The sequence below is a fragment of the Monodon monoceros genome, unplaced genomic scaffold (genome assembly GCF_005190385.1).
Source record: "Monodon monoceros isolate NGI ecotype Baffin Bay Population unplaced genomic scaffold, NGI_Narwhal_1 Super_Scaffold_12, whole genome shotgun sequence".
NCBI classification, from domain to species: Eukaryota; Metazoa; Chordata; class Mammalia; order Artiodactyla; family Monodontidae; genus Monodon; species Monodon monoceros.
In genome coordinates, this window is record NW_021703768.1 from 78,670,822 (window position 1) to 78,698,289 (window position 27,468).

The 27,468-nt window shown below is 38.7% G+C and overlaps 1 protein-coding gene across 2 annotated transcripts in view; it reads left to right on the forward strand.

The window, feature by feature from the left end:
- Positions 1-4,334: 4,334 nt before the first annotated feature.
- Positions 4,335-27,468, forward strand: part of LNPEP (leucyl and cystinyl aminopeptidase) — a 100,435-nt gene continuing 77,301 nt past the window's right edge. For both annotated transcript variants that reach the window (XM_029216418.1, XM_029216419.1), the window contains exon 1: positions 4,335-4,435. In XM_029216418.1, the coding sequence (XP_029072251.1) occupies positions 4,417-4,435 (19 nt within the window). In that variant the 5' untranslated portion in view covers positions 4,335-4,416. The remainder of the gene's footprint in view (positions 4,436-27,468) is intronic.

The following is a 27,468-nucleotide window of genomic DNA, read 5'->3' on the forward strand; positions in this document are numbered from 1 at the left end:
AGATGAAATAAGGGAAGTGATCCTAGACTCTGCTTTGTCTAAGACACCAATCACAGGAACCCCATTTTCATTTCCAGGGACTGGCTTACAGTTTTGGCCAGTGAAACCTAAGAAGAGTTCTAGTAGGGTGTTTCTGAGAAAAGTTTCCTTGCTCTTAAGAAAGAGACATCAAAGAAAAGGTTCTTTCTTCTTCCTGACACAGCCACCTTGTTTACTACACGGTCCTCAGACTTTCAGAAAACTGCTGAGAGAGAACACAGAGGGAGAAGCTGGATTTTTATGAGGTTGGGGAGCTCTGACTGGGGACGGCCTTACCTCTGCACTTGTTATGTGAGATGGTAAATTTGCATATTGTTCCAACTAGTTTAATTCAGCATTTTGGTTTTGTAGTCCAAAGCATCTGAGCTAGTATATAACTGCTCCTTCCTGATAACCTTTCACTTCATTTGGCTGAATCTTTTTGCTAAAGTCTAAGCTATACCAGAACTCTGTTGGAGAATTATTCTGCTTTCTTCTGTGCTCTAAGCATTTCTTAATTTGATACAATTTCAAGCATCATAATTGATGCAGAGCATGTGTGCTGCAAATATTACAGGAGTGATGAGATACTGACCCCTCCAGTCCTTGAAGTGGCTGGAAACCCCATGGTGGTCATCTGTGTCCTGGCAGCAAGCTGCATCCACCATTTATTCAAGAGTGTTGAACAAATATCATTTTCAAACGTGTACACTGAATCAATGTATTTTTAATTATTTATTTCAAAATAATTAGAAAGCATATTTAATAATGCTACACCTAAATGTGACATGGAACTCAGTAAACTATATTGGAATATCAATTGAACGATGAAATAGCAGCCCAGTAGCCTGAAGTTAGCTATATTTCTCTATTTCATATCCCTCCCATGGATTATTGTCATTGACCTTAATTTCCCTGTGGGAATAGGGAAGAAACAGGAAACTCCAGAGCTCTGGTTTAGAACACAGACCACCTGAGTTCTAGTTTGTCTTCCACTGGACTGTGAGTAAATCTTCTAACCTCTTAGACTTCTATTCCCTTCTCTGTTAAATGAAGTCTGGGTTAGCTGATCCATAGTATAGGAAGTGCTTTATTTTGATGAAAGAAAAGTTCCTGTTTTCACTGATTAGCACGTTTGTTGCTCCTTTATAAATAAATGCTGTTCGTTATTCAAGGAGCTCATATCTTCCTTTCATGCTATTTATTATATATGATAATTAGCCCTCCAAATTTTTGGTTTTCAAATGGTAAATGGTAGACATCAAAGATTCTGAAAATAGTAAATGAATATAGTAGATAATGTCACACTATCTCCTCTGATAGTAAATAGTTATTTCATAATAATTTAAGGTATTATGCCCTTAACTAAAAAGGAAGTTCTGTGTGGGAGGGTAGGAGGAGGTTAAAGACTGAAACATAATGGGTTTCAGTAGTGAATTCGTGAAATTGTGTTCCCTCAAAAAGGCTTTATGAAGTGAAATGTAAAATGGTATCCAAAAAATAAAAACCCAGAATCAAACAAAACAAAATTCCCTTTCACTCTTTTGAGGGTAGGTAGGATTCTGAAACATTTTGATTTTCTTTCCTCTTTTTACCCCCAGTACCAACCCACAAGCCTTTAAATGGTCCTTAATGTATTTGTGTGTGTGTGTGTGTAGGAACAGGAGGGATGGGAGGCAAGAGGTGGGCAAAGGGAGGATAAAGAAGTTATTTGTCTCTATGCCATAGAAATCTCAAAAGACATGATGATCCACCTATATATGCTAGTGCAATGGTGAAGCCTTTTTACAAGTCTCTGTAGAACTGAAGTATTTAAGACCAAACACAAGGTAACGTGTTTCACACTTAAAAGCATGATAGACTATAGCTTACAGGTGAGGTGAGGTGAGGGGATTTAACAAGCTGTGGAGTTTTAAATATCTCTGATACTAAGTGCTTTGATTGCAAAAATAACTCCAAAGGAACATGACATGACCTAAAATACAGGTAAGAGCCTCTTATCTAAGCAATACAATGTGTGGGGTCCTTTTAACAAAATCCAGCACTGCATATACTATATAATATTTGAACACTTATGTACCAGCCCCTGTGGTTCACTTCCTATTTTTGGCTCTGAATTTGGGAGGGGGGCATTGAGGAGGCAGCCTAAAGGCTCTGATTATCTTTAACACAATGGGAAGAGAGCAGCTTTGAGGTATCATATGATATAGACACCTTCTCTGTACTGATCACAAACACACCACTCAATACAGAAATGTTCTCTGGAAGGGTTTTCAACGTTGCACGTCAACTAGAACTTAAAATACCATTGCATCCATTCACAAATTATTTATTGCATACTTATCTAGGGATTAGGATACAGCCCTTTATGAAGGTAATGACCCTGACTTCGTGGAGCTTGCATTCTTGAGAGGGAGATTGATCATAATGAAAGAACAAACAAAAACATTATTTTAGACAGCGATGACTGTTGTGAAGGTATTAAAGCAGGGCTCAGTCTTTTTAGAGTAGACCATGTGTGGACCTATTTTTGATTGTGTGGTCAGGGAAGAGCTCTCTGCAGAGATGACATTTGAGTTGAGACCTTAAATACAAGAAGGAACTGGCAGGTAAGGTACCAAGCAGAAGGAACAGTTCTTGCACGAGGAACATGCAACAGGAATGATTGGATGTAACTTGGTGACTAACAGCCAAAAGGCCTCTGTAGACAAAGTATCGTGAGCACGTGTAGGAGATAAGGTCCCAGAGTTAAGTTTCGCTTTTATTCTAAGTGATCGGTATCCACTGGAGGTTTTAAAGCGGAAGTGGGTGATTTAATACAATCGACACTTAAAAATACAACATTGCAAAATACAATATTGCACTTCGATTTTACTTCTTTGAAACCTAATTTCTAATTCCCACGCGGGTCAAACAGCACCGCGGGCATCCCTGTTTGCCCGGGCAGTTTGCGCTGGCCTCCACGTGTTTGCACCCGACGCCCTGCCGTTGACAGCCTCGGAGGAGCGCCTGACAGTTGGCAGGCGCAGTGAGGCATCGCGGGAGCCAAGTTGCTGCTGGGGCCAGGGTTGTGCTAGGGGAGGAGGGAAGAGGGACAGTTGGCGGTGGCAGCACTCTGGGAGGGCTGCGAACTCCGCAGCGTGGCGGCGATAAGCACGCTGAGCAAGGGATGAAGAAGCGGGGCCCCGACGAGCCTCCCGGGACTCACGGGGCCCCTGGTTATTTCATCCCGAAGGTTCGCTGTGCCTGCCCGGGTTTGCCACTGTAAACAATTGGGGCTGGGGGCTGGAGGCTAGAGCGCGAGTGCTGTGCGGCGGGGGCGACCAAGAGAGTTTCCGCTTCTCCGGCCTAGCTCTGCCTGGCCGGGCCGCGGGCCGCAGCGGCGGCATCCCGGGGAGCCGCAGGTGTTGATTTAAGGCTCGGCTGGGCTGCCTTCTGCCCACATCCTACGGCGCCCGCGGCCCCGGCGGATCCAGTGCCGGGTTTTGTGATCCGCCTGCACGTAGAGTCCGCGCCCCGAACTGCTAGCCCGAGGACAGGACCCCGGGTGCCCTCTGTTCCGCTGGGGTCCCCGCCTCCCTTCAGTCTCCAGGCCACCGACCGCTTGGGACCACTGTGCTGTGAGCGCGCAGCCCTACAGACACGACCCACAGTGTCTGCTCCCTCGAGCCTTGGCGGAGTGAGCTTCCCGGAGTCGGACTCCCCAGGGAAAGCGAAGCTTCGCTGTCAGGGGAGCGACCTTCGCCCGCAGCCTCCTACTCTGCCTTCAGATCTCGGCTACAGTGGCACCTCCCAGCCAGGATTCTCCTCACCAAGACATCCGAATTAGCGACCCACTCGTTCTCCATCACATCACCCAAATTAATGCTCAACGGGGCATTTATTTCAGCCTCGTGTGTCTTGTGTTAGTTTATTGTCTGTCTCTGGAATGTCTGCTCCACGGGGCATTGACTGTGTTTTACCGGCGCGGTGCCGGGCTCCTGGCGTCTAGGGCCCGGCCCGGCCGGACGCAACTGGCCATCACGTTTGCTTGATGACTGACCGCTGTTCTGAGCACTGGACGAGACAGAGCCACCGGCCTTTCTGCCAGGGGCGAGGCTTGCTCCGGCCACGCCCATGGACCCGCCCCCAGATCTAACCCGCTCCTCCAGCTCCTCTCCCAGGAGTCAGCCAAGGCCTGTGTGGTGCTTTTTCCTCTAGTTTCCCTCGCTCTTTCTGCAGCTGTAGCGAAAACCCGGAGCGGCGGATCTCAGAGTGGGCGGAGCGGCGGCGCCCCTCGCGGCACCTCCCCGACAGCCCTCGGCGCCGCGCTGGGCATGCTCAGTCGGCAGGGCCGCTTCAGCTCTTGGAGTAGGAAGCTTGGGCTCTCCGGCTGAAAAGAGCCGCGGCGGGGGGAAAATGGATCCCTTCACGGATGGTGAGTGGGCGGCCAGAGGAGCCAGGGCCGGGACCGGTGCTCTCTGGGGCCCAGAGGGTCGTGGGCAGTCGTGACACGCGAGGTCGAGCTGCAGTCGCCCCCGCCGCGGTTTTCCCGCGAGCGTTTGGGGGCGGTGGAAGGGGACCGCGGGAGGCAGTTCGAGGCTCGGGGGAGGGGGCGGGCGGCAGCGGTCGCTGGCTGGGGGCTGGCGTGAAGGTCAGCGCCGCCGCCTGCCCCGGGTGGGGGCGGTGTCGGGTGCGGCCAGACCCCACGCTCCGCTGCGCGCCCAGGTGGACGAACAGCAAAGTTTGGGCTGCTGTGCGCAGAGGAGGGGGCAGCGGGAAAGTTGGCAGCCTGGGTTTGCCCCGGGTGAAGGGGGTGTCGGCCATGGCTCTGGGGCAGGAAGGGTTAAACCGCGACCAAACCCAACTTCTGTGGCGCGCTGGGAGCTGTCCCCCCCGTCCTTCAGCGAGTTGCTGGTGTGACTTTTCCTAATAGGACGGGGTGGGGGCTTTGCAGGTTAATTTAGTGGAAGGAAGAGAAACTTGTGGAAAGACTTGATCACCCCTGCTGAGTGCCGAGGAGGTTCCTGCCGGCATTGCCACCCTCCCGTCTGTTTCGGACGCACTCCGCAGGGCGTTCAAGCCTCGTTTCCCTGGCTCCCGAGAATGTCAGTTTTTCAGTCGAAGACTCATTAAATATCAAGGGTCCGTCACGGTGATTGCACAGCGTGACTTGAGCCAAGTGTCAAAGCAGGAGCCTGCAGGATGTTCTGCTAACAGCCACAGCCCTTTACTGAATGGAGCGAACAAATCCCACCCTACTTAAAACGATGGCTTTTGTTTGGACCAGAAGTGCCAGAGTCACAGTGTTGGGGTGAGATGTCTTACAGTTTGCGGCGTTGAGTATATGGATTCCCTTTTGGGATAGAAAGTAGGAAAACTGCCAGTAAGGGAGAATTCACACTAAAATGAGAGTCATCTTTCTAGTTGACATGTGTTTTCCTGCGGATGGTTGGTTACTTAAGATAGATATCAGTAGTTTGTCGCATTAATAGAAGACAAAATCTATCCCTGTTTGGGTGGGTCCGTTGCCACCCAGGAGACAGAAACGTTGTCCAGTATGTCCTAAACCCTAGCCAGACTTTGTTGTATGCGGTGTTTCATTCATGGGACTGCGAACTACTCGTAATTCTCCCTGTCCCTAATTCAGAATGCTTTATTCTACTGCCATCTTCCTGCCTGTTTAATTAGGCTTAATGATGACAACTTTAATTCTGAATTTTCTTTCTCATTCAGGTTCTATTTGTAATTACTAAGGCTCTAAGGATAGTCTGGTAAATTTACTAAGAAAAATAAGGAAGATTTGAGCTGAAAGGAAGCTTAGAGACCATCTAGTACTTTGGTATAGAATATGTTCAATACAAATCCTTAAATCCCTTCCAATGAGTATTCCAAGGCTTTTTCTTTGTTCTAGGTATAAAGCTTGGAGATTCCATGTTTGTGGGGTTTTAAATGAGAAGTTTCCAATAAATTAAAATAAAAAAAACCTCACAGCAAGGCTGAGTCACCCAGTTGGTCAAGATTTTTGCTAGCTGATTTGGTGAACCTGTGCCTACAGAATTAAAGTACATTCTCAAGTCTTAAAATTGGGGTCTTTTCTCCCGTCTTAGAATAGTTTTAGCATATGCTCCTCTAGATGTGAATATTTGCAAATTGTCACATTTGGGAGGGCAGTGGAAAAGCCCCAGAGAGGAGAACAAAAAAGAAGCAATGCTTCAACTTTCATGTAGGAAATTGGATTTCTAATCCTTTCCTGTCTATCTTCCAGATTTTTCAGAGTCTGTGCTGGAGACAGTTTAGCAATGCATCATTTTAGTTAATGTATTAATCACTCATTATCTAGCGTCCTTTAGCAAGGAGAATAGAAACTACAACAACTAAAGTCAACAAGAAATTAGGTCCTAGCAATTTTAGGTGCTTTTCAGGTTTAAGGTGGACTCATTATTTATTTCAGAACTTTTGAAGAATAACTGTAGAATTTTCTAGTGTCTTCAAACAGGACAGGGTATAGTGTAAAGTATGTTTATCTTTGTACTTAATCCTTTTGAGTACAAAGAATAGGTACATCTAATTCTCCCATAGGTCTGTGTGTTCTGGTGCAGGGTATTCCATTACCCATAGAATTTATTATTGCAGGGCTTATCAAGTTTGGTGTGGGCTTTTGTTACACATTTATTCTCTTTCAATAAAATCGTCACCACTTACATTTTCTCATATATCCCTGTATATGGAGAGAGGTGTGAGAGCTTAACAAAAAAGTTTCAGTAATTTGGGACCCACGTATATTTCAGTTAAAATCTTGTCAATGATTTCACCGCCTGAAAAGGTAAATTTGTAAAGGAGGCAAATTCAGTTTGTTTTGCTAATTTGGTTTTCAGTACTCATCTGTTCCAGTAAGGCTTTTTCTACTTTCTGTGTTTTCTGTCAAAAGTTGCTTCAGGTATGGCTCATTTTTCTTGGACCCCGCTCTCTGCCTGCTGATAATGGATTTATTTGATGACTGGCCTATGTTAACCTGTCGAGGTAACACACTGCTGTAATCCATTTAATATGCACATCTCCAGAAAGGGCTTACCAGGAGGCACCTTATTGCCAAGAATTTCCATTTGGCTCAGGAGATATTTTTGGTCTTGCCCTTGGTGGGGACTTGTGACTATTATGCTGAAGACTAGATAGCCAGTCTGGCTTTGGATCTTTGGTGCTTTTTTTATGGGGAGAGAAATGTGCTGGACTAGTACTCAAGATTGGTTTGGTAGTAACTATTATGTTCTGTTAGGCAGGTAGAAGTGAAACTGTTACGGAGCAGTGATTGATATATTACCAAAAACCAAACAAAAAATAGATAGCAACTCTAGAGGTCTTTTGATAGATGTACTAGATTAGGGCAAGTAATTATTTGATGACCACCTAGTTTTATTTGTTCTCATTTGCATGCAGGGTTGGGGTATTTTAGAATAATTTAAATTTATGTTAAGGAATGGAAATACAGAGCTCACCCTCAGAGTCTGATTGAGGAGGTCTGAGGTTGGGTCTAGGAATCTGCACTTCATTTTGAGCATACTAGAAGTATTCACCAGAAGGGAGCTTTTGAGAAGTTTACTAGATAAGCAAATTCCATATGTATATATTTATGTGTATATGTGTGTGTGTATTTTTAAATGCTTTCTAGTTTGTGGTATGGCCCAAAGTAAATCTTCAGAGGGTGGAAAAGGATGACATTTTGAAGCTCCAGCACTGAAAACATAATTTAAACAGTTCTTTTTCCCCAAAGCCCCTAGTAATCACTTTAGTACTACAGCCTGGTACATAATCAAACAAGGGGGACTTTCCTGTCTTATAAAACTATTTTTTTTTGTTTTCAGATTGGCATCCAAGTGCAAGTATTTCCCAACTTCCAAAATGGGAAGTCTGGACAACTAATTAGATATTCATGGATTGTAAGGCAGTATAAAATTGTGATTTCACCTTTTTAATCTTACAAATAACATTTATCCTATAGATATGCATTTGTTTTAAATTTTTTTTTAGCAACTGTCAAAAATGTGAGCTTACCACATTCTGTTCATATACAGTTTTCTTTTGTTCTGTGATAACTTACCATATTGAGAAGAAAACCTTAAAAATGGAAGATAATAGTTCCTCTATATGATGGGATATAAGTTAAATTCTGCTTTTATCCTTCTGCCTTAAATATTTATTTCAGTTAAGGGAAATAGGAGTGTACTGGATTTGAATGTTAACATCATTTAATAGTATAAGGTTGAGGCTGTAACTAGAAACCAATCCAGTTTTTAACTGGAAAGCAGAGGTGGAAAAGTTCTTCACTTTACATAACAACTTCCCCAAAAAAGTATCTTGAGACAAGATAAATAGACAGCATATTTTAGAAACAGTTGAAACCAGTGATTATCATTTATCTGTAAATGATTCTTGAGAACTCAGCTTGAAAGAGATAGAACCATAAAGATTGGTTATAAGGAAATTATCATATAGAAAATAAGCAAGGGTTGATTTCCTCCTCAGTAGTTCAGTCAGACACCATTTTTGAAATGCCTGTTTACAAGTAGATTTTCTGCTAGGCACAGTTACAAAAAGCCCCACAAACCTGCTATCAGTTAATGCTAACCTCAATAAGAGAAATGAAATGGAATAATCTAGTTTTATTTTCATGCTAATATGAAAATAATAGAATATAGAAGAATGTGAAAATAATAGAATACAGAAGAAGAAAATATAGAAGATTTCTAATTATGAAATAAATGTACAGGATTGTCTTTATAACCTGTTTATATAACATCTGTCAACAATAAGTTTACATTTCTACTGATTAAGTGTAACACTCCTGTTAGAAAACAGCCTCGTTTTGACTCTCTCTGTGAAAATGTTAGGAGGTTGAGATATAGAGGAGTTTAGCCGGAGTTACCCCAGAAGTTGGGATGGAGCTAAATCAGGCCTGTGGTTCTTGGCCCTTGAGGTGAGGAGGACAGTGCAGCCACATTCTGTTAATTAGCTACCACATGTCTTAAAAACTGTAGGAGGTTGGAGTTGGAGCTAATACCACTACACTTTTCCGTAACATCATTGGAGCAAGCTGAGAAATAGGTTTTTGGTTTTTTTTTTAATTTGAATTCCTAGATATGTACCTTTTAAGAGTGTTCACTGGAAACTAGGAATGGGAATGAGGGAAATTTTGGAGCCCTTGGTGGTACAGCTCCTTTTTTATCCAGTGGGCTTTGTGGAGAAGGCTGCTCATTGCCCTGGTGTTTCTGTGCAGTGTGACAGTAAGAGTTCCTGTGTCTATGAAAGAGCCGTCAGGATTCCCCTGTAACCTGACTCATTGTTGTAATCCATTTGTGATTATCCTGGGAGTGCCTGTAGGACTCTGAATCCAAAGATCTTTGGGGAAAACTGGGACTTAAAGAGAATTAGTGATGAAGGTGAGAGCTATGTAGAGATTTAAGGTAAGGAGGAAGCTGATAGGCAGAGATTTTCAAAATGGTCATACATTGAGCCTTGCAAGTCTTTGGCTTGGAAATGAGTCTCTTTTGGAGAGTAGGACACTGTTGTGTGAGATTGAAAGATAAGAGTCAGGGCTGGAAAGGGGAAGTAGGTGGGTCTGGTTGGACAAAAGGAATGGAGGGGTGAGGGGATGAATGAGTTAAGACTGGCATTTGGAGGCCCTAGAAGGAGATAGAAAACATTTGCCATGAGTTTAATCATACTGTGTGCTTCTCTTTCCTAGTCAGAAAAGTCATAGTTACTTCTAAGTTAGTACTGTTCACTTTCCTGAATGTTTCAGATTTCAAGAAAAAAAAAAAGATACAGAGTACTGTTGAGCCGTTGACCTTGTGGGACCATCGTGGTGGCAGTCACTGTTCTTTATTGCCTGGTTTTGTTTCACCTTTCTACTGATGCTTATGGTTGAACAATGAACCAGTTTTTTAAAAATTCCAGCCTTGCATCTAAACTAGAAATCAGTTCATTTTCCAAATAAAGAAAATTTAGGCTTCCAAGGGCGTTTGAAAAAACAGTGGAGAATCAAGTTCCAATGTAGAAGACCTGTTGAAGCTCTTTTCCTTAATGAAGGTCCTCCTGGGAATTCCTCCCACTTAGTTAAAGAATGAAGTCACCAAAACAAAACTCCAGCCAATTGTCTGGACTTCTGTAGATTGGGGGATTGGATGGTCCAGAGTCTTCTCCAGACCTCTGGTGCTATTGGGGGAGGCCAAGCCAGAGATCTGGGAGGAAGGGTGTTTAAGGAGGTTTTCTGATGTTCTACAGGGAGAGCTTCATAAGCTGAGAGAACAGGAGAATGGGAAGTGCATTGAGAGAACTGGTACCTCTGTGGGTTGGATGTGCTCCTTTCCTTCCTGGATCTCACAGCAAATGATGACCAGGACTGTGTGGTAGTGTCTCCCAGACAACTGCCTCAGGTGTCATTTGGTGTCATAGAGGAACTTTCCGGCAGTTAAGGAGGCTTTGGGTCACAGCTGAAATTGTTATTTTATAAGATTTAAAACAGTTGTTAGAATATTCATCACCTCAACATTACACCATTCCAGAGTTTTGTTTAGAGGAAAAATGGAGTTTAGTGGGAGTGATTAAGGAGGGCTAAATGTTTAAAAGATCTTTCTTTAAGTTGGTGTTAGTAGTGTGATTTGAAGACAAAAGTAGTATAATATTTGTCTAGTTTCTTCTTGTCCCATAATTGTCAAAAGGGCCTCAATGGCTAAGTAAGCCCCTTGGGGCTTGGTGGGAGGAACTAGCATGTCCTAGATATATTAAGATCATGCCTGTAAGTTTGGGCTGGTTTCCCCTTATACTTTTAGCAGTAGTTTCTCTGCTCTTTAAACTAAATGCTTAGTCCCTAAACCTTTTGGGGCACTGACATTGGCCTTTCAGTATCTAGATTGGACACCTAGATTAAGAAAACAGCTCAAACTGAGGGTAGAGTGTTGGGTGTTTGTGGGAATAAGAAATGCATTGCTGTTTAAAACAGCAGCCTCACTTCCATCTGCATCCATACAAGCTACCGAGACGCTTAGTAATTTTCCATTTGAAGGAAGCACACAGAAAAATAATTCAATGTGGGAAGGAGGGTCTAGTCTGACTTGGAGATTAGATAAAAATGATAGTGTGCTGAGTTGGATAGAAATAAATGCACGTTCACTAAAGTGTGGCTAGCCTAGAGTGCAGTTGTTCATTGCAGTTGGGTACATAGTTCTGTTGTAATTAATTGCCAATTTGGGAAATGCTTTTGAGATAAAGACTTGAAGAATTCATACATAGAAGCTTTTCTTGGCAAATAATCAAGTGACAATAACTATTGGTAGAAAAAATGTGGTTACAATCCCAGACTTATGGATAATCACTATTTAAAAAAAAAAATAGGTTCATGATAATCAAACTGACTCTCAGTAAGTTGTATATTGACAGCATTTGCTATAGATTTGGTACTATCATTTACTTTGTGTTTTATCATTCTGATGGAGAAATATTTCAGAATTATTAATAAAATAATTATTTGTTCAAATCCATCTGAGATCAAGTTTAGCAAATTTATTCACCAACTGAAGTATTATCTAACTCATAAGCATTCTGTATATTGAAGAGTTCTTAGAAACTTCTGCAGTTCTCATGCAGTGATATGCACTCTCTGTTAAATCACTCATAATAAAACTCATAATTTATTATGCTGAATGCCGTTTTTCATGTTAACTAAGGAATTATGCAGTTAAGATTTTTTTTTTTTTTTTGTGGTACCCGGGCCTCTCGGTGTTGTCGCCTCTCCCGTTGCGGAGCCCAGGCTCCGGACGCACAGGCTCAACGGCCATGGCTCACGGGCCCAGCCGCTCCACGGCATGTGGGATCCTCCTGGACTGGGGCACGAATCCGTGTCCCCTGCATTGGCAGGCAGACTCTCAACCACTGCGCCACCAGGAAAGCCCCAGAAAATTTTTTTTTTTTTTTTTTTTTTTTTGCGGTTGCAGTTAAGATTTTTTTGAAACAATATCCAGGTAGTTGATGGAATTAAAGATAAACTTTTTAGCTTTAGATTTTACAAAGGTATGTAGCTTTGCCCAAGAGATTAATGAGCATAAATATTTAGTCATCAATGACATTTTCAATTACTTTTTATAGCTAAATCTTTCTAAGAGGTACCCTGAGGATTGTCAAGGACTGTGGGACCTATGTTATGAGGAAAGATTTTTAGAAATATTTTGTAAGATAAAGATTATAAGTTTGACTGGAGGACATATTTGACATAAATATAAACATTAGGATAAAATAACTAGCCTAGAAAAGGAAAAGAAAATTGAAAATTAAGCTAAAATAATTTTATTTTCCCCACAAGGATATTGGCTAACTTTTAAGTGACTAAAATGGCATATCTTTATGTGAATTCTGATCATTGTCATAATAATAAATATAAGGATAAAGGAACTAAATGCTCTCAGTATTCTGAACTGGTCTATTTTTAGTCCATGTACTATTGCACTGTTGCACTGTTAACCTGATGCTTTTTGGTGTCTTCTAGCCAGAATTGTTTAACTAGATTATTTCCTCTGTGGAATTGACACTGTTTTTGAGTGCTATTCAGTAGAATTAAATGGTTATTGTTAGAACCTTGTACATTATTGTAAATTTTATATTTTCTCTTGGTTCTATATTAATTCCACTGTGGATAACAACCAGAGAAAATAAATGCAGAAATATATAGTACAAAAAATTTTGTAGAAGATGAGTGCTTTGGGCTTAATTCTTTTTCACTGAAACCAGGTAGTGCTGGGGTTCAAATCTAGTTAGTTATTTTCTTCTCTTTTTTGTTGTTGTTATTTTCCCTTTTTTTTGCATTTGAATTTCTTCCTGTTTACATCATGCTAATAATTTTTCTTCACTTCTTATTTTTATCACCAAGATTAAAAGTATAACAAACCAAAATTAGTTTTCCATGTCTCCTTGCTGCATTCTTCTGCATTGGGGAGCCAGGAGTGGGGGTCAGAGAAGAAGCATACTGTGAATGTTTTAATGCAAATTTTCTTGCATACCATTTTAAACTAGCTCAGTTAACAGATTTTTTTTTAATTTGTCTTTGACATATCCCCACTTAACTCTTTTTTAAAAGATACCCCCTCAAATAAATACCTTCACTGTATGCTAACTTAGTCCAAGCTTTATTCTTAAAGCTGGAGTACAATATGAATGAAGAATGGTCTCTGCCCTTGAGGAGCTTACATTCCAGTAGAATTAATTTTTTTTAAAGGTATACGGATGCACAAATCAGTACACTCTCTTCAAAGACTATCAGACTTTGAGAAGGACAGGTCCCATCCCACACCATTCTCCTTGGGTACATTTGGTTTTGTACTTTTATTTCTTTTTTTTTTAATTTAATTTAATTTTTTATATAATAGGTTCTTATTTGTTATCTATTTTATACATATTAGTGTATATATGTCAATCAGTACTTTTATTTCTTCATTTTGGAGATCTGTCCATGAATCTACCTCATTTAATAAGACTACTGCATAGTGTAGCATAATAGTGAAGAGCAGGTCAGACTGCTGCATTCAAATCCTAGCTCCTCACTCACTAGCTCTGTGATTCTTATTTAAGGATATTACCGAGATGTTTTAATATCTTTAGTTAAAAAACTAAAATATGCACAGAAACTCAAAAATTTTTCTGATATTCACTGAAGTTTAAGGTACATGACAGTTTGGCATATTCCAGCCATGGTGAGATTTTGAAATGGTGAACATATGGTATTTCTTGTATCTTGTTTACTAAAGGCTTGAGGCTAGTATAAGGGAGGATTCTTTCCATTTTATATTTATTAACCATTATTATGCATTTGTAACACTTTCAGGGAAGTGTTGCCAAACTAGAGGAACTACTCATTTCTACATCCAATTTAATTCTGGCTTACGTGTGTTTTTCCTGTTCCTTCAAGCAAATGTAATATGCAACACCTCATTATTCATACAAGTAGAACTTATTTCAGTCTTAGGTATTATATATATTTTGTCTGTTAGGTGGGGTTGAAATGGTGAGGAATTAAAGACCAAAAGGGGTAGTGTTAACGTGAGGATATAGAATAAACATACTTTGTTTACTGGTAACAAGGCCTACAAATATCATAGGCGTCACGAATGCAAACAAACATGTCTATAATATAATGTGTATTTAAATTCATACCTATTTTGTTATGTTTCCTCACAGGAAGCTTACTAAGAAGCTAGTTTTACTAGTGAATTTGTATTTCTGCTAGTGACAGTGACACCCTTATTTTATTATTATTATTGCTGAATAAATGTAACTTGGCAGCAGCTTTTGGCTCTAAGAATCTATTATGAATTATGGCAGTTTACCTCCTTACTTCAACCCTGCCAGGAGGCTCTGGATCTGGATTTTGTTTGTTTTCCTCACAAAGATAACATTTTGAACTTCTGAAACATACAAGGTAGTGATTTTGATGAAACATCAAGGTAAAGGATGTAAGGAATAATCCTTCAAGTGTTTGGTGGCTATATGGATGGATTGCATGGGACCGAGTAGAGGTATTCCTCATCTTGGGCTATAATTGCCCCTGGAATACCTCAGGGTTAAGAAGATAGTGTTTTCCCACAGGAATAAGTTACTAGAGTCCACATTTATTCCCAGGGATGCTCAAAGAAGGATAAAGTATGTTATGAAAGCAGAGGTACCACTAGTTTAGGATTCATGTTCTCAGTGGTTAAAAACCACATTTCAAATTCTGTGTAAAGAACATGCATGCCTGTTCAGCCAGGGACTGTCAGTTACATTTAACAGATTAAAAACACAGTTCTCTTGTATTTGGTTGCTACTAGAGTTGGCATCTAATATAGTGTTTCATACATATTGGATATTCAGTAAATGTTATCTAAGACTAATATTACATCAAACAACTCTAAAACATTTAAATAGCAATTTTGTTTTGTTTGTGCTCTTTTAATTTTGAGGTTTTTTTCTTTTATTTTTTGCAAGTAAAGTTGAATTTCAGTGCTCTTCCTTTTTCTATAAATATGTCTATAACAAATAGAGTAACTTCAAGGCGCTTTTTTTGAATATTCTTATCAATGTTCATTTAGGTTCCCTTTCCATTGAAATGCATTTTGAGCACTTGCTGTGTTTCAGACCCTGTGCTTTGTACCGGCAAGATAGTGCTAAATAAGACATGGTCCCTGTGTCTGAGGGGAGGGAAGATGATGCTTAGAGAGAGGGTGTCTCTTACTCTGAAGCATTTTCAAAATCAAAATTAAAGAATGACCCAACATTTTCCTCCCTTGTCCTTTCATCTTCTGTGCCTTTTTCATAGCTAGAGAGCTACTGTGCATTTGAGACCAAAGTGGTACAGTTAAATCAATTTCTTTTCCTGCAGTGCTGTAGGGCCTTCTGGCTGACCTGCCATTGGGTTATTTTGCCCTTCATTAGAGAGCCACAAAAACAATTCCCAAGCCAATTAGATTTGACTTTTAGAAAGGAATTTCCTAATATCCCAGAATTGGTAAGGGGCATGAACTGGTTATGCATAAGCATTCAGCTGGCCTTACAGAAAGAGTAAAGGAGGTGAAGCTGTGTCATGGCTGTCAAGTAGGTAAAGCCATTGACAGGCAGGGCTCCCTTGACAAAATAGAATAACTAATGGTATGAGTTAATTATAGTATAACTGAAATATGAAAGCATGAATTTTAGACCTGACACTAACCAGTAGGAAAAAATGTGGATGTTTCTGTCCTGATATTAATCAAAGGTAAAAAATAGGTGACATTTTGAGAAGAACAACACTTAAACATCTGCTTAGTGGCCACGTAACATAAATAATGGTGTGTGAACTGTAAAGACATTTATTCAACATCTCCTTCCCACTTAAAAAGTCTCCTTTTCCCCCTCTTACTCAGTATATTTATGGAGTGCTTACATGGAAACAGAGTATAGGCAGGGTACCACAGACTGGGTAGCTTAACAAAAGTTTTCCTACAGTGTGAAGGTTAGGAGTTCAAGATTAAGATGCCGGCATGGTTGGTTTCTGGTGATAGTCCTCTTCCTGGCTTGCAGATGGCTGCCTTCTTGCTGTGTCCTCACATGGCCTTTCTTCTGTGTGTATAGAGAGCCCTGGTGTCTCTTCCTCTGCTCAGAACACCAGTCCTGTCAGCCTGCTCTTATGACCTCATTTCACCTTAATCACTTCTTTAAAGGCCCTGTCTCCCAAAACAGTCACAATGGGGATTAGTCCTTCAATATATGAAGCTGGGGGCGGGGGAGAAACAATTCAGTCCATAACAGGCAGCCTTCGCTTTGGACAATTTCGTTTACCTGAAGGTAAAGAAGGTTGTGTTTTTTCATAGGGACAAATTATTGAAGTCCACGTTCCTGCCTGAGGATGCTCAAAGGAGCATATATGGTTAAATTCAAGTAGTTTTTTCTGGACCCAGGAATCCAGGATGATCCAAAATCCCTTGTCCCTTCCGGCCCTACTATAGAGTGATTCAGACCTTCTATATTTACTTTCCTTACTTTATGTGTTTACTCTATATACATTTTCTAACAATATACTGAGAGGTCCATGCTTGAATCAAGATCTCTGGAGAGTCTGGGGATTTTTTTCTTTATCTTTGAAGGCACCATTAACGCTTCTCAAACTTTTTCGTCTCCGGACTCCTTTTATATACTCTTAAAAATTATTGTGGACCCCTAAGAGCTTTTGTTTGTGTGGGTTGTCTCTAGATACTTACCATATCTGGATACTTAGAACACTGAGAGATTTTTTAAATGTTTATTAACATATTTCATAATAATAATAAAAAGACTTTTACATGTTAACATAAATAACATTTTAAATAAAATAACTATTTCCAAAACAAAAATATTAGTGAGAGACATTATTTTACATTGTTGCAATTGTTTTTAATGTCTGGCATAACAGAAGACAACTGGATTTTCACATTTGCTTCTGTGTTCAATCTGTTATATAAAGCATCATGTAGCCTATGGAAAACTCCACTGTACACTCATGAGAGAATGGGCATGGAAACAGCAAATAACATCTGATTATGAAAATAGTTTTGACCTTGAAGACTGGCTGAAAGAGTATCAGAAATTCCTAGGGGTACCCATACCACATCTTGAGAACTGTTACTCTAAACGTTAAACCTGTCTTTTATAGAGACTGGGGTGGAATACCTTAGGAATCCGCAGCAGGTAGAAAGTGGGGCTGTTGGAATTGGGCAGCAAGTTTCTTAAGACAGATCTAGGTCACAGGAGAAGGAAATGTTCTAGCCAGGCATATCTGACAAACCACACATCAGATGCCTTTGTTATTTGAGTATTCTACAGTCATTTGTTTCATCCCTGGATGGTTCTAAACTAGGGAGGACACAGAATTATTTAAAATTTTTTAATTAGCTTTAAAAAATAAAAATTGATTTTTATCTATTTTCTGTTTATAACTGAAGGGTTTTCTTCTTTTTTATTATTAAAAAAAAACAACTTTATTGTTATTTTTTGGTGGTTGCCAAGCCATGATGTTCCATTTGGATCAATCATTTTACATTTATTAGTTCCTATCAGACCTATCCATTTATTGAAGTATAGTTGATTTACAATATTATGTTAGTTTCAGGTGTGCAGCAAAGTGATTCAATTTGTTTTATATATATATATATTTCAGATTATTTTCCATTATAGGTTATTACAAGATACGGAATATAGTTCCCTGTGCTATACAGTAAATCCTTGTAATTAATCTATTTTATGTATAGTAGTGTGTATCTGTTAATCTCATATTCCTAATTTATCCCTCTCCCCCTCCCCCCTTTTCCCTTTTGGTGACCGTAAACTTGTTTCCTATGTCTGTGAGCCTGTTTCTGTTTTGTAAATAGATTCATTAGTATTATTTTTTAGATTCCACATGTAAGTGATATTATATAATAATTGCCTTTGTCTGTCTGACTTACTTCACTAGTATGATTTTCTTTAGATCCATTCATGTTGCTGCAGGTGGCAATATTTCATTCTTTTTTATGACTGAGTAATATATATACCCATATATATATATATATATATATATATATCCACCACATCTTCTTAAACCAGTTGTCTGTTGATGGGCACTTGGGTTTTCAACAAGCTGCCCCTCTTTCCCAAAACCCTCTACTTCCAACATACACATAATATGGAAATATCATTTAACTTCTCAGTCCTTTGGTGACTTCTTAGACTTATCTTAATTTTGATGAATTAAAGTCCTACAAGGTTAAGTTTAATTATTTTTTTCTACTTGTCCTGATCTACTGAGTCCAAAATGATAGAAAATCCTTTGTCCCATGCCTGTCCCACCATAGAATGATTTAGACCTTTAAGAGAACTAGAATCAACTCTCTTTTTTTCTGTGGGTTCTTTGGGACCATGAATGACTAGGATTGATCTACTTAAACTATCTTCCCCTTCAAAAAATATCTGTGCCCCCCATGTTCATAGCAGCATTATTTTCTGTAGCCAAGACATGGAAACAACCTAAATGTTCATCTATGGATGAATGGATAAAGAAGTTGTGGGGTGTGTGTGTGTGTGTGTGTGTGTGTGTGTGTACGTATATGTATATATGTGTGTGTATATATACACACATGCAGTGGAATATTATTCAGCCATAAAAAGAGGAAATCCTACAATTTGCAACAACATGAATGGACCTAGAGGCTAAGTGAAATAAGTCAGGGAAAGACATATACTGTATGATCTCACTTATATATGGAATCCAAGGAAAAAAAAAAAAACCCATACACAAACACACATCAAACTACTAGGAAAAGAAATCAGATTTGTGGTTACCAGAGGTGCAGGGTAGGGGGAGGGGAAGTTGGAGGAAAGTGGACAAAAGGTACAAACTTACAGTTATAAGGTAAATAAGTACTAGGGATATAATGTGCAACATGATGACTGTAGTTAAGACTGCTTTGTGATATATAGGAAAGTTGTTAAGACAGTAGATCCTAAGAGTTCTCATCATGAGGAGAATTTTTTTTTTTATTGTATCTATATGAGGTGATGGATGTTAAATAAACCTATTGTAATCATTTCACAATATGTGTAAATCAAACCATCATACTGTATACCTTAAATTTACACAGTGATGTATGTCAATTATTTCTCAATAAAACTGGGGGAAAAAACTGTCTTCTCTTTCTCTACCCCCCAAATAAGACATGGTGAACTGTGATGAAATGCAGACATGGACATCCTGGCGTGTGCATGTATGTTAAGCCAACTGAACTTAAAAGTTCTGTAAAACTTCTGTAAAAGTATATGATATACCCACCCATCCTAACCCATCTATTTAAAGTACCTTGAAATATTTGTATACTTACTAACATTATAGAGAATTACCCCTTCACTGTGTTCGTGTTTATAGTGTCAGGAATATTTTTTAACAGAAGACCTTTTATGGTTCCTTTGGGTTAGTGGACAAAAAATAATTGTGGAACAAAAGCCTGGAGTGTGGCATGTGAATGTGCAGTAATTGTTCAAATGAATAAGCCTCTCAGATTGGTCTTTGTATAATTAAAATCAGAGTACCAAAATGTTCGATATTCCTGATTCTTGGTGTTACATTTTTTAAAGTCAAAGAAAATAAAATCCCTCCCTCTTTCCCCATTCCTAGGCAACCACTGATCTGTTTTCTCTCACTATAGATTAGCTTACATTTTCTGGAATTTTACGTAAATGGAATTATATAGATTTTATATAAATGGAATCATACACTATTGTTTTGGGCCTGTCTTCTTTCACTCAGCATAATTATTTTATTTTGAGACTCATCCAAATAATATCAGTAGTTCCCCCCCTTTTTTGTTTTGCTTTTTTTATTGCTGAATAGTATTCCATTATATGGATAGATCATAATTTGTTTATCCATTCACCTCTTAATGGACATTTGTTTCCAGTTTTGGGTTATTATAAATCTCCTGTGATCATTCAAGTACAAGTCTTTGTGTAGACATTTGTTTTTGTTTCTCTTGGGTAAATACCTAGGATATGATTGGTTGGGTCATCTAGTAGCTGTATGTTTCAACTTTTTAAGAAACTGCCAACTGTTTTCCAAAATGGTTTTACCACCTCACGTTTCCATCAGCAATGTATGATAATACTTATTCTTCACATCCCTGCCAAAATTTGGTATGATTAGTCTTTTTAATTTTAGCCAATCCAAATGGGTGTGTAATGGTATCTCTTTGGTTTTAATTGGCATTTCCCTGATGACTACTGATGTTAAGCATGTTTTCATGTGTTTTTTTGGCCATTAGTTCATTTTCTTTTGTGAAGTGGCTGTCAAATCTTCTGCCCACTGTTTTGAGTTGTAAGAGTTCTTTGTGTATTCTGGATACTAGTTTATGCAAAGATATAAATATATTTGTGTAATATATATGTATCATATGTATTGTACAAACATATATAATAGTTCCATATATATAAAAACACTAAAGACTCTATCATTTTCTGGTCTCCATAGTTTTTTGTTAAGAAATCCATGGTATTTGAATTATTGTTATCCTATATGTAATATGTCACTTTTTCTTTCCTAGCTGGTTTCAAGTTTTCCTTTGCTTTTTTTTTTTTTACATCTTTATTGGAGTATAATTGCTTTACAATGGTGTGTTAGTTTCTGCTTTATAACAAAGTGAATCAGTTATACATATACATATGTTCCCATATCTCTTCCCTCTTGCATCTCCCTCCCTCCCGCCCTCCCTATCCCACCCATCTAGGTGGTCACAAAGCACCGAGCTGATCTCCCTGTGCTATGCGGCTGCTTCCCACTAGTTACCTATTTTATGTTTGGCAGTGTATATATGTCCATGCCACTCTCTCACTTTGTCACAGCTTACCCTTCCCCCTCCCCATATCCTCAAGTCCATTCTCTAGTAGGTCTGTGTCTTTATTCCTGTCTTACCCCTAGGTTCTTCACAACATTTTTTTTTTCTTAAATTCCATATATATGTGTTAGCATATGGTATTTGTCTTTCTCCTTCTGACTTACTTCACTCTGTATGACAGACTCTAGGTCCATCCACCGCATTACAAATAGCTCAATTTCTTTTCTTTTTATGGCTGAGTAATATTCCATTGCATATATGTGCCACATCTTCTTTATCCATTCATCCGATGATGGACACTTAGGTTGTTTCCATCTCCTGGCTATTGTAAATAGAGCTGCAATGAACATTTTGGTACATGACTCTTTTTGAATTATCGTTTTCTCAGGGTATATGCCCAGTAGTGGGATTCCTGGATCATATGGTAGTTCTATTTGTAGTTTTTTAAGGAGCCGACATACTGTTCTCCATAGTGGATGTACCAATTCACATTCCCACCAGCAGTGCAAGAGTGTTCCCTTTTCTCCACACCCTCTCCAGCATTTATTGTTTGTAGATTTTTTGATGATGGCCATTCTGACTGGTGTGAGATGATATCTCATTGTAGTTTTGATTTGCATTTCTCTAATGATTAGTGATGTTGAGCATTCTTTCATGTGTTTGTTGGCAGTCTGTATATCTTCTTTGGAGAAATGTCTATTTAGGTCTTCTGCCCATTTTTGGATTGGGTTGTTTGTTTTTTTGTTATTGAGCTGCACTGAGCTGCTTGTAAATTTTGGAGATTAATCCTTTGTCAGTTGCTTCATTTGCAAATATTTTCTCCCGTTCTGAGGGTTGTCTTTTGGTCTTGTTTATGGTTTCCTTTGCTGTGCAAAAGCTTTGAACTTTCATTAGGTCCCATTTGTTTATTTTTGTTTTTATCTCCATTTCTCTAGGAGGTGGGTCAAAAAGGATCTTGCTGTGATTTATGTCATAGAATGTTCTGCCTGTGTTTTCCTCTAAGAGTTTGATAGTTTCTGGCCTTACATTTAGGTCTTTAATCCATTTTGAGCTTATTTTTGTGTATGGTGTTAGGGAGTGATCTAATCTCATACTTTTACATGTACCTGTCCAGTTTTCCCAGCACCACTTATTGAAGAGGCTGTCCTTTCTCCACTGTACATTCCTGCCTCCTTTATTGAAGATAAGGTGACCATATGTGCGTGGGTTTATCCCTGGGCTTTCTGTCCTGTTCCATTGATCTATATTTCTGTTTTTGTGCCAGTACCATACTGTCTTGATTACTGTAGCTTTGTAGTATAGTCTGAAGTCAGGGAACCTGATTTCTCCAGCTCCGTTTTTTGTTCTCAAGATTGCTTTGGCTATTCGGGGTCTTTTGTGTTTCCATACAAATTGTGAAATTTTTTGTTCTAGTTCTGTGAAAAATGCCAGTGGTAGTTTGATAGGGATTGCATTGAATCTGTAGATTGCTTTGAATAGTAGAGTCATTTTCACAATGTTGATTCTTCCAATCCAAGAACATGGTATATCTCTCCATCTATTTGTATCATCTTTAATTTCTTTCATCAGTGTCTTATAATTTTCTGCATACAGGTCTTTTGTCTCCTTAGGTAGGTTTATTCCTAGATATTTTATTCTTTTTGTTGCAATGGTAAATGGGAGTGTTTTCCTGATTTCACTTTCAGATTTTCATCATTAGTGTATAGGAATGCCAGAGATTTCTGTGCATTAATTTTGTATCCTGCTACTTTACCAAATTCATTGATTAGCTCTAGTAGTTTTCTTGTAGCATCTTTAGGATTCTCTATATATAGTATCATGTCATCTGCAAACAGTGACAGCTTTATTTCTTTCAAGTTTTCCTTTACTTTTGATTCTTAGGAGTTCGATTGTGTCTTGGCTTGGTTTTCTTTGGACTTAGTTTTTTTTGATGTTCATTGAACTTCTTGAATCTGTAAATTCGTGTCTTTCACCATATTTACAAAGTTTTGGGCCATTGTTTCTTTGGATAATATTTTTGCCCGAGTATTTTATTTTTTTTCCTGTAATTCTGGGACTCCAATTACATATGTGTTTTTAGTTCTTTTGATATTTCCTAATGGTATTTGAGGCACTGCTTATTTTTTCTCAATCACTCTCTCTCTGTTCTTCAAACTGAATGATTTCTGTTTTTCTTTAGGAAATGTTTACTGTCTGCTATGAGAATCATAATAAAATTGACCTGCAGTTGAGCTTCTAATCCCCTGAAAAATAGCTGGAGTTAACAGCTGCAGCAAAACTTGGTTCAATGAATAAATCTAAATTATAACTTTTAAAAAATCCTATGCAGTATGATTTGTTGTAAACTTTGTTGTTAATTGAAATGCATTTTTAAGCAAGTTGGCCAAATTATGAGGTACAGGGATGTCATTTCCTATATTGGTACTCTTATCATCCGGCACACTGAGTTCTATGTCCCAACAAGCTTCAGTGCAGTTATTTTTTCCCAATGATGACCATATGTTATGTCTAGTCTTTGTAAGAAGGTGGGAAAGTAGTAAAATGTGTTAGAAATATTTGCATCCAAAAACAAAGTTTAAAAATTAGTAAAGTTTCATCACTTAGCCAGAAAATGCCTATATTAGTAATTATACAGATTCTCTCATCTCAGTGATCATGTTTTACTGTACCAGGATTCAACTAGTACTACAGGGAAAAAAGGAGACACACACAGATACATTTTCTCAAAAAATCAACTACAAGGATGACATGAGAAATTTCCCAAAAAATATAATTTTTCAATACATATCTGATCTCTGTTTTGTCTGAGATCCGGATGAAACCATGCTGCTCAGTCTTGAACTGTCAGCTTGTCTTTTCCTTTCAATGACTTTTATTCTTCTGGTTTGGTCTTAAAGTCTTGAGAATTCATTTTATTGTAAATTGTAAAAACTGATTAAAAAATTATTCTCTTTGTTCCTTTTAAAGGAAAGAAGGATATCTAGATTAGCATAATAACTTGTAGCATCTTGTAGACCTGTTATTTTAGTTGATGAGTGCTTGGACAATGTTAAGATGTTGTATTACCTAAAAAGGACTCCGTTTTTTAAAAAAAAATGTCTCCCACAGTGCAAGAACACATGACTTCTCTGAGGTTGCTTAACCATTTCCTTTAAGTCTGAGAAAGTGGTTATTTTCAAAATCACCCAGCTGAAATTTGGGTCGAACTAAACTTAGCTGAACAGTTCTGTGGGTTAAACTCACTTACTGTTTCACTTCCTTCTTCCTGTAGAAAAGTTAAAGTTTAAAAATTAAAAAAAGAAATCTCCTTGGTTCCAGTCATTTTTGCTAATCAGTTGAATGACTTTGGACAAAAGTTTATTGTTTTATCTATAAAACATAATAGGTTTAGAGGGTCTCTAAAAAAGCTTCTGTTTTTCTGAAATAGCAAACAATAAAGTTTCAGTAAAATGAGCACGCATTGTTTTATATTTGGATAATTTCATAATTGTAATGAGCCGGGGGAGGGAGGGAGTTTAACGTACTGCCCATAATGGAATAGTAATACAGTGAATGCAGTTGGACTAAATCAAACAGCACTCTTTGAGTACCTACTAAGTGCTGGCTCAGAGAATTGTGGAAACCACAGTGCCATTGTCTGACACATTGTTGTGTTAATCTCTGAGGCCATCCTGAACCTCAGCTCTTCAGCTCTGATCTAGAGGTGGCTCTGTGATCACCCTTGCCCAACTCCAAAGGCTGTGAAGACATGGAACATGTCCCCAGCGCAAGGAGTCTGGTTTGACACTCCTCGGCTACTTTAAGTTATGTCACGTGGTTTAGGGTTTAGCTACTGCAGTTCAGAAAAATGTGAGTTTGGAACTCAGTGCCACTTCCTAGCAAGTCCTTCACCTCCCTGACACTTCTTCATCCATAGAATGTTGTGGGGATTAAATTAAATGAGATGACACATGTAAAATGTTGATTACATAATACAGAAAACTAATAATTATTGAGCACTTACTGTGTGCTAGGCTCTGTTCTAAATGTTTTACATGTATCTCATTTACTTCTCACAACTCAGATAGATACTGTTATTATCTCCATTTTACAGATAAGCAAACTGAGCTTGGAAAGATGAAGTAACTTGCTCAGGGTTACACAGGAAATGGCAGAGCAGTGTGGATCCAGAGATATTCTTAACTACTACGCTGTGTTCAGCTCATTGCTAGCATGTGCTAAACCTCTCAGTGAATGTTGAGTTTTATCATCTTCATTATTGGTGGTGGTGTTAGAATGGTGGGTGGTGATTATGAACTTGGTTTTACTTTTTTCAGTGTCTAACCTGGTCCTGTTTCTGGGACACCAGGTAGAGCAGCCTCACATCCACTGATGAGGGAGTGAGAAACTATGAAGTCAAGTACATCAAGGCCCTTGGGCTTTGGGAGAAAAGCCCACAGCTGCACACAGGATTTTTGTGTAAAGAATGTGAAGTGTTCTGAATTCCCAGTGTTCCATTCTCTCCTTATGTGTCTGAGTTGGAATCTAAAATAACCATGAGGCCCTGCATATGTTCCATTTCAAAGATGCCAGAGAATCATAGAACTAGTATGTACAATATAATCTTAATTTTGTTTTAGGAGGATAAATTAGTCTATAAGAATAGTACATCCAAAACATGAATAGTTTACTATGTGGATGGGAAAATTAGTCATCTTTTGCTGCATAATAGATCACAGAACTTAATGGCTTAAAACAGCAACCATTTATTTGCTCATGGTTTTGTATGTCAGCAATTCGTGCTGGGCTCAGCGGATGTTTCTTCCACCGCTCTTGCCTGAGGTCACTTGTAGAAGCCATCATCTGGAGCTTAATTTGGAGCTGGAAGGTTCACTCCCATATCTGGCAGTTAGCACTGTCTGTTGGCTGGGCTTGTTTTTCCATGTGGTTCCTCACCCACAAGGAGGCTAGCTCAGATTTCTTCTCACGGGGCTCCCAGGTCAGCAAAAGAGAAATAGTGAAAGCTACAAGGCCTCTTAAAACCTGGGATTGGAAATTTTACAGTGTTGCTTCTGCTGCATTCCATTGCTTAAAGCAAGTTACAAGGCCAGTACAGATTTAAGGGTTGGAGATAGACTCCAATTTCTAATAGGAGGTCCCATGAGAGATTAATAGCAAATTCCATCCTGGTATCCAGGTTTGTTGATTTCACTATCTAGGGCCATTTCTAAGACACCTCAACAGTGTTAACAATTTTTCATTAATTTAATAAATTAAATTGACAGATTAAAACATGACCTGTACATGTTGGAAGGCGTTTCCTGTTTTCTACATATGAAAAGTAGAAAATATAAATAATAAAAACACTCAAAATACCTATAACTCCACCTTTCGGAAATAACCACTAACATTTTTATTTACAGTGTATCCAGCAAGATGAATGTTCATTTAAAATTCTATAACCTGCCTCTTAATACTATATTTTGAACACCTTTTCAAAGGTGTTCAAAGGTGTAAAATAGATGTAAATAATTTTTATGTATGCATAATACTTTATTGGGTGTGAATACACCTATTCCCTGATGTTACACATATAGGTTTTTTCCTTTTTTATTGCTATGTTAACAAAACTACTGTAAGCACTCTTATACATGTGTCTGTGCAGTTACTCTTAGGAGAAATTCCTCGTGGAGTTACTTGTTCAAAGAACGTATTTTAGGCTTTTGACGTGTATTGATGAGACATGATTTTTAAAATTACCTAGTTTCAACTCACTAATGAGTATAACATTGCAGAGCTAGGTTCTTAAGTGTTATAGTAAAATTGTTCTTTAGACGTTCACAAGTAAATGCATACATTATAGTTTGTGTTTGGGGAAACGGATGTGTGCTCTTGACTGTCAGGATGAACTCCTAGGTGTGAGCCTTAGACTTATATCAACGTCCCTTTAACATGATCTCAAACATAATAAATAATTTTAAAAGCTTGTTAAAAATGGAAACCATAAAGAAAACTACATTCCTTTAGCATTTCAAGTCAAAATGTGTAAACTTAGTTGCTAATAACATCTTATTGGCTAAAGCTTTTATTTTGCTTGTGGGTCCACTGATTAGAGTTCTACTTCATCTTCTTCCATATGTATGTGCTACCCGTGATACATCTGTCATTTCCAGGTCCTTTTTTTCTTTTTTTTTTTTTTTTCAAGTGGTTTGAGAACTTTGGAGCTTGGGGTAAACATTTTTCGAGGACACCCTCTTGCCCAATCTTTTTTGTTTTTCTTGCTAATACTTAATTTGGCAGCAGTGTTAATTTTGGGGACTCGCCTTTGTAGGGTCTTTCTGGTGCATAGCTCAGTTTTCATAGGAACAATTTTCTTTTTGTATTTTTTTCATTTAATGCAATACTTAATTATTGCATAACTGTAATTATAATGTTAACTAGCATAAACTGACTTGCGAGCAGACACTAATTCTTGGTGTCTGCTTTGGTGGGGGAATAAGTGCTTGAACCTTCTAGAGAGTAGCCCTTTAGTTGGAGACATTCAGTGGGCACTTGGCATCAGAAAATGTTGCACAGAGGGAATGGGGCACGTTGCTTA